Genomic DNA, 14,220 nt, shown 5'->3' with positions numbered 1-14,220 from the left:
ATATTTTATGTTTAGTTAGAAGAATGGAAAAATCCATGAGTATTGATTTCTATTTGGAATTTTTTTTTTCCTGCGGATTGAGGTTTTTAAATGTTTTGTTCTTTATTGGACTTCTTGAATCATGTTGCCTAATAGTAAATTTTTAAAGCCAGGGATTGCTCCTGGAACAGGGGGGGTTTTGTTTATTTTTTTGTGGATGTCTTTTCAGCCGTGAAAAGGGAGAAGAGTTCAGCCAAGTTCTCACTAGTCACGCTTGCCACCTCCTTTCCTTCACTGGGTTTTTACAGATGAAAGGCAGAGGCTCAAAATAAATTTCCACCTGACGGCTTTGTGAACTGGCAGCAGCATGGAGTGCTCTCCCTCCATGTGAGCCCCAGAGCCAAGCCTCTCCTTACTGACAGAGGATGTGCCTCAGGCTGCACACCAGGGAGAATCTCTTCATGGAAAAGGATGTTCACCATTGCAATGGTTACCTGGATGTGGTACTCAGTGCTCTGGGCTGGGTGACAAGGTGGGGATCACTCTCTGAGGTCTTTCCCATCCTGAACAGTTCTGGGATTCTTCTGAACCTGCAGGATGGACAGAGCAGTGACCAGCCCTGGGATTTGTGCTCTGGGCTGTGCCTTCTCATGTGATGAAATATTTCAGAGTGCTGCAAGCCCTGCTGCCACAGCAGGAGCAGGCTCAGCCTGGGTCAGCAAAGCAGCACATATATAAAAAATATACACATGTAAATACATATACATGTATTTATATGTGTATATTATTTATATATATGTATATGCACATGTGTATATATGTTATTTTTATGTGTTTGTATGTATATGTTATTTATATATGCTTTATATATTATTTATATTATTTAGGTATAGATATCATTTATAGATATATAATACATATATCATTTATATATATAACATATATACATGTCATTTATATATATTTAATGTATTTATGTTGTAATTATAAATAAACTGTAGAGAAAGACCATGCTGGTTCTGCCTGCCAGCACCATTGGCCCGCTGGGCTGTCTCCTGCTAATGCTCCTCTGCTGTTTTCCCCCTGGTCACATAACCAAACCAATTCCTACAGAAAATTTGTTTCTCTAGCTCCATTGGCTTTTTTTTTTTCATTATTATTTCACTCTTAGGTTGCATTTCTCTCAGCAGTGCAGCTGGGATAGCATTTTCTTTTATAAAACTGTGCACCATCAAAGGCTCCACTGTATATGGAAGATACTCACCATATAAATCCAGACCCAGAATTCCAAGTAACTGCTTTTTTTCATAAGGGATAAAGATAAAACCGTTGAACCAGGACTTTATAGCTTTGAAATAAGATCAGAAATTAAATTTTGCAGGGCAGGCCTGTATCTAGAAGCTCCTAGCCATTGCTGCTTACCAATAAGCATCTCTTTTGGAAAGTGCCTTAAATTTGAACTTTTAGTTTTCTGATGTGAGTAGCAATGTGCAACATCCAACTGCAAAAACTCTTGGTCTATTAAAAAAAAAAAAAAAAAGTGTAGCCTTTTGTTTTTATGTAAATATTTAAATTTCTGCAACTCTGGCTCCCTGTGGTCCTGGATTTTGTACAGCTTTTGCCATGGTCAGTGTTAATTTGTTTGTCCCTGTTGCCTCTCTTTGTGCAGGAATCTTCTGCATTCCAAGGAAAGGGATATTGCCCTGGTTTAACTTGTGGAAACTCTTGTTTTACTGGAAGCTTGACCAAAAGTCTCTGGTCAGAGGTGGAAACCTTTTGAAATGTATCTCCAGGACTTTAATGAGATTTGCCTGAGGACAGCTTTCCATAAGTGAATTATGTTAATATAGTTATAAGTTGTTGCTTAATGACTCCCTTACACTATTAGCTATATTGCTAACTGTGTGGCCAATGCAGTTGTGCTGGTCTGAGGATATCTTTGGGGAGCAAATTAAAATGAAATTACACTTACTTAAGACTTTTCTGTGCAGGAGTAATTGCATTCATGTGGTGAATTTTATTTACCAACACTTCTCGTGGGTTGCTATTTTCTGCTGTAGCCAAGATATAAAGAATATTTTAGGGTTGTTTGGGATTTTTTTTTTTTCCCTGCCAGATGTTGTTCAGCTCTTGCTCAAATTTGGGTGACCAACTTCACTGGAGGTAAGCAGGACTGTGGGATGACTTTTTTTATTCAAATACCAGTAAAGTCTCCATAGAATCAGAGCCATTAAATGCTCCTCTGACCACTGACAGCCCTTGAGAATCTGTGCTGAAGTTGTTTTTTTAAGAACTCTAAACTGTCAGTTCTGTTGCTGTTCATAAATGTTTATTATCAATAGGCAGCTGGAAATCTTACATCTGAAAAGGTAGAAACACCTTGAATTTTTTTTTTTTCAATAGGCTTACATTTTTGGGAAAAAAATTAAATGCTTTTTATTTTTTTTTTCAGTTTACAGTTAAGCTAAAAATACACATAAAATAAATAATTTTATTTGTTATGTACATTGTTTCATTTTGTACAGGTTATACGAGGGTCTGACATGGAGTCTGCACTACGGACGGAAGAGATGCAAGTAGAAAAGTACATAAAACTAAGCATCTGTTTTTGCTTTTTGCTCTTGCCCTTTTCTCCCCCTTTTCTCCAGGGGTGGCTATTACCACTCAGCTGGCAGATTCTGAGGTCCCCGTTCTGTCTTTGCATACACAAAATTCTGACAACATCTAAAAGCTCTTCTTGCCTGGAAAAGGCCCTTGAGTTTCTTGAGCAAAATTAAAATGAAGAAGAAGGGAGTGAGAGGGTGGAAAAAAGCCTCACCTTTTTTATTCCACGAAATCAAATGGCATTTTAAAATAGGGTCTGGTGTGAAGGCTGTTTCTGGGGTTGTTTTTTTTAATAATGAAGATTTGATTTGACAATAAAACTCGATTGCTAAAAAAAACCTGTTTTCAGAGTCAGCCCAGGTCTCCAGGGCTCCCATATAGAAAATAGAATTCTTAAGCATCTGCTACTGTCTTTTGCTTCTCAAAATCCTTAGCCCTGTAGCCCCCAGACCTGCCTTATAAACACCTTCAGTAGTTTTTAAATAACTGTACAATAGCCAGAAAAAAAAAATAGCTAAAGCCCCAAAAGTGCCCCCTGGCTGAAAAACAACTATTTATAGTCAAAAGGCCTCTCGCTCTGTTGGCTCAAGGTATCACAGTGTTCTGTCAGCTCCTGCCCTGGGCACAGCATCTGTGCTGCTGATGAGGTGGGAACGCTTTTAATGGGAGGGGAAAAGAAATAAAATCCCCCCGAAATGAACCACGCTGAGCGGGGATGGGGACAGGCTGCCCTGGTGTCCCTGCTGGGTGGGAATTGATGGAGAAGGCTCTGTCAGATGGTTGGATGGATCTCCAGAGGTCCCTTCCAACCCAAACCAGGGTTCTGTATGGAAGGAATCTAGATCTAAAACTAGATCTAGCACTAGATCTAAAATTCAGGGTGGTTTGAGCTCTATTGCTGTTCTGGTTGAGGGTTTCCTTTTGCTTTGCACACCTTAAAAAAAATACAACACAAAACCAGAGCAGGTCAAAGTGTTTCCCTGAAGCACAAAATACTATCAAAGGTTTGAAAGATAAGGATCAAACATTTTTCCTTTCTAAGTGTACTTCTTTAGATGAAACATGTTTTCTTTTTAGAACAATGGTTTTTGGTCATGAATTGCCTCCAGTGCAGTTGTTGGTCTGGGTGGAGGCAGCTACACGAACAGTACAGAAATTACTCCTTTCTAAAGAGGGCCTGAAATGGGGAAAGAAGTGTGAAAATTACATTTAATCAAATTATAAATGTTCAGGAAATATGCTGATGTGGCTAGCCCAGAGTATTCTCTATCTCCTCAAAAAAAAAAATCGAGTAAGGGAGTGACTTTATAGCTGTTTCATTCACTGAAAACTGCAGATTCTATTGGGGGAACAGTTTATTTTAGATGCTTCTCCAGAGAGTGAATTTATTATCCACCCACAGTCTTGCTGATTCCCATTAATTTTTCGTTAATTAGAGAGCCTGATGCCTCCAGCACACCTGGGAAGGTGTGACCAGCCCTGGCCCCTCCCTCAGCTGGGGCTGGAAGTTCCTCTGGGGAGGAAGAGGGTCCTGCAGTTCACCCATCCCAAAAAACACCTCTGGGAGTTATCAATTAAAAAACCCATTAACTCGAGGCAGCCCTGGTGGTTGGGATGTTTTGGATGATTTTTTGGCCATTCTCTGTGTGGAATTGCAGCAGAGGTGAGAGGGAGCTCCACAAAAGCCTCTGAGGCTGCACGGAGCTCTGTGTGTGTGGAACAGGACTGGACACTGCAGGAGGAGCTACCTGCTTAAAGGAGAGCTCAGCCACTTCAACCTCCTCCTGGTTCACTGAAATAGGATTTTTTGGGGGTTTTGGTCCTTTGGAAAGGAAAGTAGCAACACCAAAGGGAAGGGAATCGGGACAAACACGTAATGCTGTGAGAGCAGTGAGTGCTTGGTGGTTTCCAGCTGCTAGAAAACCCAGAGGTGATTCAGATCCTTGCTGACAGTGTTGTTAACTGTCCAGATCTCCCTGTCAGTGACATCCAGGTCCCCAGTGCAGGGACCTGCCCGTGCTCCTGGCCCTGGCAGGGAGCTCAGAGTGTTCAGAGTGCTCTTACCCTGCCGGTCCCTCAAACCAGAGACCTTTACCCAGAGCAAACACTAGATAATATTGTACAGAGAAATGTGGGGGAGCAATCCCCTCCCAGGGATGCAGGGGACAGTCCCCAGCTGTCCAGGCTCCTCCTGTGACACCCAGGTGAGCTGTCCCTGCCAGCGATGGGGTGAAAGGTGATTATAACAGAGGTGATGATGTGAAACTTTCCTATAGCCCTACCCCGCTGTGCTGAGCTGCCTGTGGAACCCTCCCTGCCCCCCATGCTTAAAATCCTCCTGTACCGACCAAATTTAACCTCTTTAAAAGGGAAGGGTTTATATTCATACATTAAAATATTTATTTAAATATTCTTAATATTTACAGTGGCTGTTTCTACTAAAAAATCATGGTACATGGGCTATCGGGGAAGGGATGGAACACAAACACAGGCAGGTGACATTTGGAGTGAGGCATAAATCACAAAAAAACAAAGGTGTCAGAATTTAGGCTTCCAGGGTAAGCTGCTCCTGCTCTAAGTCCCCTAAATTCCCTTCATGGGGAAACCATGCGAGTTTCCTACATGGAAAATTATCATAACAGACATACAGTTAAATCCTAACCTGAATTAGTTGTAAGAAAAATAAAAGTACATACCTACTGCTACCAATATTACCTACTGGACTGTATATAGCGCCTTTAAATTGGAAAGTGCTTATCAATAATGAACTAACCCCCCCTGCGAGGTAGGTAAGTATTATTATCCCTATTTTACAGATGGGGAAACTGAGGCATTCGAGAGGCTGAGTGACTTGCCCAAGGTCACGGGGGAGGCAGAGGAGAGCAGGGCTGGAGCTGACCAATTTTAACCTCTTTCTGGCTCTGCCCCTGCCCACGCTTCCTCTGAGGGGACACAGGTACAAACAGGGGGATATTTACATATTCACCAGCGAGTGACCCACGTACAAATGCGGTTACCCGAATGACCTGCGCAGATGATTCAGGTGTTCTTCTTGTTTCTGAAGCAATTTAGGTAATCTCTGACCTGAGTACAAACACCTCCCAGCTCTGTTGAATTCTTAACCCTGGGTGTTACTTGTTAAAACTTTTGAATTGGTGATGATGCCCCCATCCCTGGAAGGGTCCAAGGACAGGCCGTGCCCTGGAGGAAGGTGCCCATGCCAGGGGGGTTGGAAAAAGAACTTTAATGTCCTTTCCAGCCCAAACCATTCCATAATCCCGTGACCAGCTGCAGGTGTGCTGCTTAAAACACCAGGTGACAATGACACTGGGATGGGAGGTGAGGAAAGAAATGCAACTTCAAGAGCAAGAAACCCAAGAAAGGGCAAATGGTTGAGATCTCTGTTATTCCTAACTCCAAACTCCTTGCATACATGTGAGGATCCTTTTTGAAGCCCACAGGATAAAGACCAGGTGAGCCAAGGAAAAGTTCAACTCCTCACAGGAGAAACTCAAGTATTCCATCAGCTCCTACCCTGGCCCTTGCAGAGACAGCAAAAGGGGCATTCACTGATTTCTCTGAAGGAAAGATGAACTTTCACTAAAACACATTTTCTTTTTTGAGCGATTGAAAGCAGAAAAATACTGGTGAAGTCCCAAATACTGTACTGCAAATGAATTAAGCAAAACCTGGGTTGGGTTTTTCTTTTTTTTTAAATCAAATATATTTTTCAGAAGCTACTTCAGTTTCTCTCCCCTGAAGCTCCTGTTTTAGAATAATAATAATTCACCAGCTGCTCCAAAGTCTATTGCTGTCAACAGGGATGCATAGATGCAATCAAAGAGAATTTTGCCTTTTGGGGGGACCAATTTGGGTTTTGCAAACTCCTGGACACGTGTGTTAATCAGAGCCAAATCAAATATTTGTGTTGAATTCCAAAGTCAGCTCAGACTCTCTGGTAGCTGGGAGCAAGGAAGGATCTCAGTCATGAAGCAAAGCCCAGGGGAGCCCCAGCCAAGGAGCCACATGCAGCATCTCCCCCTTCAGCACAGCCCTGGGGGTCTGCAGATCTGTCACCCACTGCCATGGGGCAGCTCCCAGCCTGCCCTTTTGGGGCACAGCAGGGGAAGGTGACTCACACAGTCTGCAGGGAGGGGATCTTTGCCTTTTTGGGGGGCAGCACTGCAGAGTTAATCCCGTTTCTTTGTGCTGTTGGTACCTGGGAACGCATCCTGGTGACACCACGTGAGCGGCTGCGTGCTCCTGCTCACTGAACACTTCAAAGCCTTTCCCTGGCTTATCAATCCTGGATATCAACCCCGTTTCTGGCCCAATTTCAAGCCCAGTTGATGTGATCTGCATAGCTGTGCTTGAATTGTTTGCATTCTTCCCCCTTCCCAGGGAAATGCCATGAAGATTCTCTGGCCCCATGTCAAGCAGAGCTCACAGAGTGCAGTGTGGGTCATCAAAGGATTTCAATTCACCCCCCTGGCAGCAGCTCCTGCTAAAGTTTATCCTTGCAGAAATGTGCTCAGGTTTGGTTCCTTGACCTGTGGGGTTTCTGTTGTGAGCACTGCCCTGGTGGGCTCTGGCTGGGGCTCTCCCCTGTCCATGGATTTGCTCCTCCAGCCTCGTGGGTTTCCCCATGGAATGCTCAGCAAGCTGCTCCCCACCCTCGGGTTTTGCAAATCTCCTCGTGTACCACCAATGTCAGTTTGCTCAGCCTTGCATGAGGGAAGAGGAAATGCAGTTTTCAAAGACAACTCTAACCCTGCAATTAGCGTGAAAGCCTGAAATCTGTTGATACAAAAATGCCTTTCACTCGGCCTTAACTAACACATCCAGAGGCTTAAATATTTGGGGTTTTACACTGCCTGCTGGTAACAAGGCTGCTGTCATTACAAGCAAGGAATACAGAAATGGTTCTGAGTGTCTGCTCCTTGCTGCTGATTTATCTCAGCACCAGGGCTGCCCTGAACACTTCCATGAGGTCAGGCTGTTGGCACCTCAGCTCTGCCCCAGCAGCACTCACATTTCCCTCTGTGCTCCATTTTCTGGCTGAAGCTGCACAAGTGCCCAGAGGAAAAACCTTCCCAAGGGGAGTTTTCCCTCACTAGGAGAGGTTTAAAAACTCGGGCAGAGCATCCAGCTGTAGGTGTTCCAGCATCCCTCTGCCCCTCCGTGCTGCCAGCAGAGCTGCTCCTGCCCCTCGCTGGTGGAATCTGCCCTGCTCCAGTGGCAGGAGTGGATTTTTCCAGCATTTTGTTTCTCCAGAGGCAATTCCCAGTTCCCAGGTGAGGGATTGCTGGCAGCCACCCTGGGGCAATGCTGGAGCTCACACAGCCTCTCCTGGGAGCAGAGCCCTGCTGGAGAGCAGGGATGGAGGCATTCCCCAGGAGCAAGAACAGCTCTGAGGTGGTGCTGAGTGCCAGTCATCTGTGTCTCTTAGCAACACTGCAGAAGGAAGTTCAAGTATCCCATTGTTAAAAAAAATTAAAATAAAATCCTTGTTAAGAATCCAACCGTCCCACCCTTGATGGGGTTGTGGTTTTTTTGCCCCCTGATGCTCCTTGGGACAACAGCAGTGACAGTGCTGAGCCCTGTCCAGACACTCCCACAGCTGGGGAAACAAAAGAAAACAAAAAGAAAATAATAAAAGAAAATAAAAGAAAATAAAATATACCATCTCATGCCACACTCCTTTTTGCTGCACCTCACAGAAGGACCTGCAGAGCTGTTCCAAGCTGGTGCTGCTTTTCAGCCCTGCAGCTCAGGGAAGATGCTCTCCCTCAGGAGATGGATTTCCCCTGAAGCCTGACACCCATCACAGAGACAGCAAAAAGTGAATGCAGCGCTGGAAGTAGAATTAGGAATTGCAAAATAAGGGCAAGGCTCAGAGCTGGGTTTTGGTTCAGCCTGTTAAAACTCACTCTGAGGTTTGTATTTCAAGCAGCCAGGGTTGTTTTGGGTTTTCTTTTCATCTACACAGGATTGGAGGCAAGGCCAGGTGCTGGCTCCCACTGTCAGCCTAATTGGCAGGTCTTTCTGCTCCCCAAAAGGGAAATTAGGTAAAGAAACAAATATGTTAGCAACAAAAACATGTTCCAGGTAGATGATCAAAGGGGTCTCATGTTCAGTAATAATTTACAATATTAATATAGTGGCCTGAAAAAACAAGCACAACCAAAAGAATCAGAAGTCATATTGCTTAAAGAAAACCAAAAAAAGCCCCAATTATAAATCAAAACCCTTTTAAAAAATATTTTCAGTGTGATTCTCAGCCTCCTGCTCAACAGCTGTCTGTGTTGATGAGGAAAACTGGGCAGGGTGCAGAGCCAGTGGTGTGGGACAGCAGCACTGACCCCAGCTGGGGTGGGATGATGATGGGAGCACTGGAGAAATCCTTTCCTCAGCCACCTGCATGTCTGAAGTCTGCGGGGTTTGGAGACCAAGACTGCATCCAAAGGGATTCCTGTGGTTTATGGCGACCTCAGAAATGGTGAAACCATTAGTTTAGCATTAGTGACTGTAAAAAAACGTAAATTCAAAAAGGTGCAGATGGCTTTAAAATAGGCTATAACTTAAGTAAGTTTACACTTTTTTTTTTTTTTTCCACCTGTGGACAGAAAGGAAACAGTGATGCTGAACCAGATGAGAGCAAACAATTACCAACGCTTGGCTGAGTTTCCCAGTGAGAGTTAAGAGAGCTTTGCTCAGAGCCGAGTGGTAACATGATCCTCCTGCCCGTCTTTCCACTGGTTTATAAACAAGTCACAGGCCTCTCCCCAGGAATCAAACACATCCTCTGACGAGTCTATAAGTTTGGAGTTAGAGGAACAAATACTGGAAGCACAGTGAAGGGAGCTGGTACAGACCACAGGGCACTCCTTGCTCTGTCCTGTAAGTCTCGTGTTCCCACTGTAGGCCACCTCATTGAGGTTAATTTCACTTTTGGAACAATTCTCTTCCCTCTCTCTGTCCATGGGAGAATATTTAATGTCTTTCCACATGTAGTGTGGCTGGATGATCCCGTCTGAGATGGTGTACATGGGCTCTGAGCTGGGCTCGGGGACGTGCCCGTTCATCTTGGAGAAGAGCAGGCCCAGCCTCTTGAAGGATTCCTTCTTGGAGCTGGAGAGTCTCTGGACTCTGTTCCCATTCCTGACGAAGGAGCGTTTGCTGATCCCGTTGCTTTTTGGCTTCTCTTCCACCATGTTGATCCCAGACATGGTTTTAATCAGGGCAGACACGTTGAAGTCCTTTTTTTTGTTGGCTACATTGAAGGACACGCTCTTGGCTCTGGGTTTTTCCCCAGCACCGTCCTCATTTGTTTCATCCTTTTGGGACACCTCTGTGCTGCTGGTGGAGTAACTCCTCCTCTGAGGCTTCCTGTTGCCTAAGAGGTCGAGAACTTCATAGCGGAAACTGGAGATGTCTTGTTTTAATTCCTGGGGCGAGAGGAGACAGGAGTTACTCCCTTATCTGACATGAAGGAATGGTCAGGGAGAGCTGTTCAGCTGTGCCAGTGGCTGATACCAAATCACACAAGGAGATCACATCCGTGCCCAGTGCCACACCAAAATGATTTGCTGCTAGTGCTGAGAACAGGGGACCTTACAAGGCTTTTGTCCCTAAAGGCTGGGGGCTGGCCCTGTTGATCAACCCCCTCTGCCCACCCCCTGCACACCCCAAAAAGTCAGATTGAAGAGTTACAGAAGAGGGAAAACTGCTGAAATATGGCAGGAATCCTGTCTAGCTGATAGACTCTAGATTTGTTGGTGAGTCTTCTTAATATCCATCAACCCCAACCCATTCTTTGACTCTGTCTGCATTAGGATTGGGAATGTGATGTTGACTCAAATCACATATTTCATCCCTACTCTTTTCCAATGCTTTTGTCTGCAGAGCACATTGTATATTAAAATATGGGAGGTGGTCATATAGGAAGACACTCAATAATAACTCACTCTGCCCATAAAACCCCACAGGCCCATCAGAAATATCCCCTGCTCCAGCCACTATCCTATTTCCACACATCACAAATCACCTTAACAAGTTAGTGCAAACTCTACAAGTGGCTGCTTGAATTAACAAAACAAATTATTACCGAGGAATAATAAATTACCTTGAAGTTTTCTTCAGTTAAACCTTCGTTGGTTTTGGAAGTTCTTATCATCGCAGCGACGTATCTTTTCACAAGATTTCTTATCACTTCCTGGAAAGGGAAACAATCCAAGTGATTCAATTGCCTGCTCAGCCCAAACTCTGCTCTTGCTGCATTTCCCTGAGCTCCTGCCAACAGCAGCTGTCCTGACTCTGCTGGTAAAAACCACTCACCACTAGAAACAAAAAGCTTCCTTTTAAGCAGAGCAAACCTTCCAAAGCTCCCATCTTATGGATGCTCAGTCTTTAAAGGCAAAGCAATTGTTTTCTACTGGGGTTTGTGGATGTACAAGCCATGGAGGAAAATAATTCTTGGAGTGCTCTCTCCATGTGCTCCTTAATCTCAGCTGCTGAAAGGTTTTACAATTATCAATCTCATGTGTGCACACTGCGTGTCCTGATTTGTTAAATTTGGCATTTGAAGGTGGTTTATCAAGTATTTGAAGCCAATGAGGGCTGTGTTAGCAACAAATAATGTGAAGAACAGCCAGGACTTCGTGGGTCAATGGACATTCTTCCTCAAACCACATCTGCAGCTGCCTGGGTGTTCCCTAAGGGCAGAAACTCCTTGAGGGTGGCTGCACCATCCATGGGCAGCACTGGAAGGGCCAAATCACACTCTCAGTGACTTCTCCAGGGTCTCTCACTCCTCTGTGTCACCTGTCTGCTACACTCTGTGGTTTTGGCTGGTAGAGCTCCATTTTGCTCTGCTCGTGTCCCTCCCTGATGGCTTCACAGGAGCAAACTGGTGCTTTGAGCTTGGCACATTTATCTGTGCCAGCCAAAACACTGTCAGGCTGTTTGTGCCTGTTGTATGCAGGGAAGAGACTGCTCCAAACCTGCCCTGCACCTCCTCCCCTCCATAAGCAAGCCAGAGCAACCCCAAGCTGAGGATGGTGTCTGCACCGAGGCTTTGCTGGGAGGTTTTTAAGAGATCCCAGTGTCGTAGCCGTGAGCTGTGCTGGGGAGTCAGAAAGCACCATATGTCAGCTGTCAAAGGTGACTAATTATGCTAACCACCAACTTCTGATAAAAGTGCTCTTCAGAAAGCAGGGGATGTCTTAAGGAAGACAGATTACTAATGGCTTTTGGCAGTGGAGCCTAACGCACCACCTAACATTCTGGAGAGTATTTTTTTCCTTCCAGCACACTGGCATAATACATCCCACTGCATTCAAGGGCTGAAGCTGGTGTTTTTAACGAAGTTTCATCCTTTTGTAGGTTGAGTTTAATGAATACTTGATGACAGGCAGGCTGAGAATAAACAAGCCAGCAAGATTCAACAAAGGAATCATTCCTCCTTCCTGAGCTGTCCCAAACAAAAGGATATCCCAACCACAGGCTGAGTTAGGGGTGCTTTACAAAGAAGAGCAAGAGAGGAACAATCCAGGAGTGTAAAAATGCTGCAGAAATAGCTTTAATCAGGATGTCCTCACAGCCTGATGGCAATGGGAATGTGACCTTGACTTCAGCAGCCACACTGATACCTGCAAGTTTTCCACTATTCCAGAGGGGCTGAAAGGCAAGGATGGATTTACTGAACCATCCACCTCCAATGAGGAAATGCTTTAATCCATGATAAGCAAAATCCTCTTAGGGGACCTACACTTACCAAAATATATTCTGGAAGCAAGGAAGAATTGACATATTGGAAAATGAGGAGGAGAAAGAAACAGCAAGTAAAAAAACTTTATGCACCCAAGGATTTACCTGGTAATGTTGATTCTGAATCAGGTTGTCAGCGTGTCGTTCCTGGAAAGAGAAAGGCACAGGGGTGTCACCTGTCTGGTCCCCTCTTTAGAGCTCCTGATGGCTCTGAGCAAGTGTCTTGGGTTGAAATGTGTAACCGAAGTGTGTGTTCTCTTTGCCATCTGTTGAAACTGGTTGGGGAGGGTTTTTTCCTTTATCTCTGGTATAACCCATCCCTCATCACTCCAGGCTGGAGGGGGTGGGGGTGGGTGTCTTCTGTTAATGGGCAGCTGTTAAATCCAGCTGTGTTCTTTATCCCTGCCAGGCCCCACCCTCCCCCAGGGGTATCTGCTGTCCATGGGCCAGCCAGGCTCACTGCAGGGCTCACACAATCCCATCATCCCACTGGGAGAGGCTCCACCCAGGGGAGGAGCCCAGCATTCCCCCCTGGATCGCCCCTGGGGTTCAGAACCCAGCACAGCCTGTGTGCACTGGATTCCCAGAGGAGAGCAGCCCCAGCTCAGCACCACTGGAGCTTCTCCAGGATCATCTCTACTCCAACAGAATCACATCTACCACTCCAGGAGGATTTATTTGAACCACTCCCAACACCCTGACCAACAGGGTGTCACCTTTTAATCTGACTCTGTCAGTATTTCCAGGAATTTTTGTTTGTCTGATTGGGTTTTTTGTACTACTACATTTATATTTTTAATATTCCTAGTAAAGAACTGTTATTCCTATTCCCACATCTTTACCTGAAAATCCCTAATTGCAAAATTATAATAATTTGGGGGGAGTGGGGTTACATTCTCTAGCTCCCGCTTTCCCAGGCAGATACTTGTCTTTCCAAACCAAGACAGCAATTTGTGATCCAGCATCCCTCTGCTGATCCCTCCCAACCCTGAATATCCCCAACACCCTCCAGAAACAAAGCAGGAGCCCGTGAGCTCCTTACCGTGAACGTCTTGAGGTTTTCGTGCCTCTTCTGTTCATTGTCAGAGTCGTCCCCTGGGCACAGCTGGTTGTGGATCCACTTGCAGAGGTACCAGACCGACTTGGGGCTGGGGACAATGTTAAAAGGAGGTGGCAGAGTGGCGCCTTCGTCGAAGTAACTCATCCAGAGCTTGGTCCGCGCAAACTTCCACTCGATATCCGCGTGGTCCTGTGGGGAGGGCAGACACTGTCAGCGGCTGTTCCTGGAGCCAGGCTGGGCAGGGGAGGTGGGAGCAGCCAGGGATTTCTCCAGCTGCAGGCAGAGCACTGCCACCCCTTACATCGCCCTCGCTGGGGGTGGGCGTAAAGCAAAAATTGGTGTGAAATGCAGCTGGAGTGAAAAAAATGCCAACCACTGAGATATGAGAGGAGAGGGATACCCAGCCAGGAGAATTCCATGTGCTGGAGGCCAGCTTTGTCCTGAAGAGGTTGTGCTTATTAGTTCACCAATGCAAGGAGCAAGAAAACACATTTCTTATTTTGCTTTTTGCCAGCACTTTTATTATCACACACCACTGTTCCTCACGTCTAAATCCAATGAATTCTCATATTATTCCCTGGGAAAAAAGGTCTTCCACGGTGGTTTTTGATTCATTTTTTACAGCCTCCATTAATTCTGCTCTTATAAGGAAATGACACATTTTATGTGTGCCGTATTTTACATCTTGCCTCTGCATTATCTTTACAGAAGCCAGGAGACATTTTGCTCTTAGGTTGGTGGTTTTTTTTTTTTTTGCATTTCTATTATCACCTTGATGGCTTGCTGTGCCCTAGTGGTTTTTTTCATCC

At 45.2% G+C, this 14,220-nt stretch overlaps 1 protein-coding gene across 1 annotated transcript in view; it reads right to left on the bottom strand.

Moving 5' to 3' along the window:
* Positions 1 to 9,135: 9,135 nt before the first annotated feature.
* Positions 9,136 to 14,220, bottom strand: part of TRPC5 (transient receptor potential cation channel subfamily C member 5) — a 69,688-nt gene continuing 64,603 nt past the window's right edge. Inside the window, exons 7-10 of the mRNA XM_066333934.1 lie at positions 13,394 to 13,600; positions 12,457 to 12,498; positions 10,709 to 10,798; positions 9,136 to 10,031 (exon numbers count right to left, since the gene is read on the bottom strand). Of these exons, the coding sequence (XP_066190031.1) occupies positions 9,297 to 10,031; positions 10,709 to 10,798; positions 12,457 to 12,498; positions 13,394 to 13,600 (1,074 nt within the window). The 3' untranslated portion in view covers positions 9,136 to 9,296. The remainder of the gene's footprint in view (positions 10,032 to 10,708; positions 10,799 to 12,456; positions 12,499 to 13,393; positions 13,601 to 14,220) is intronic.

The sequence above is a fragment of the Sylvia atricapilla genome, chromosome 21, assembly GCF_009819655.1.
Source record: "Sylvia atricapilla isolate bSylAtr1 chromosome 21, bSylAtr1.pri, whole genome shotgun sequence".
In the NCBI taxonomy this organism is placed as follows: Eukaryota; Metazoa; Chordata; class Aves; order Passeriformes; family Sylviidae; genus Sylvia; species Sylvia atricapilla.
The sequence above is the reverse complement of the archived record's forward strand: the minus strand, read 5'-3'. Positions and strand labels throughout refer to the sequence as shown.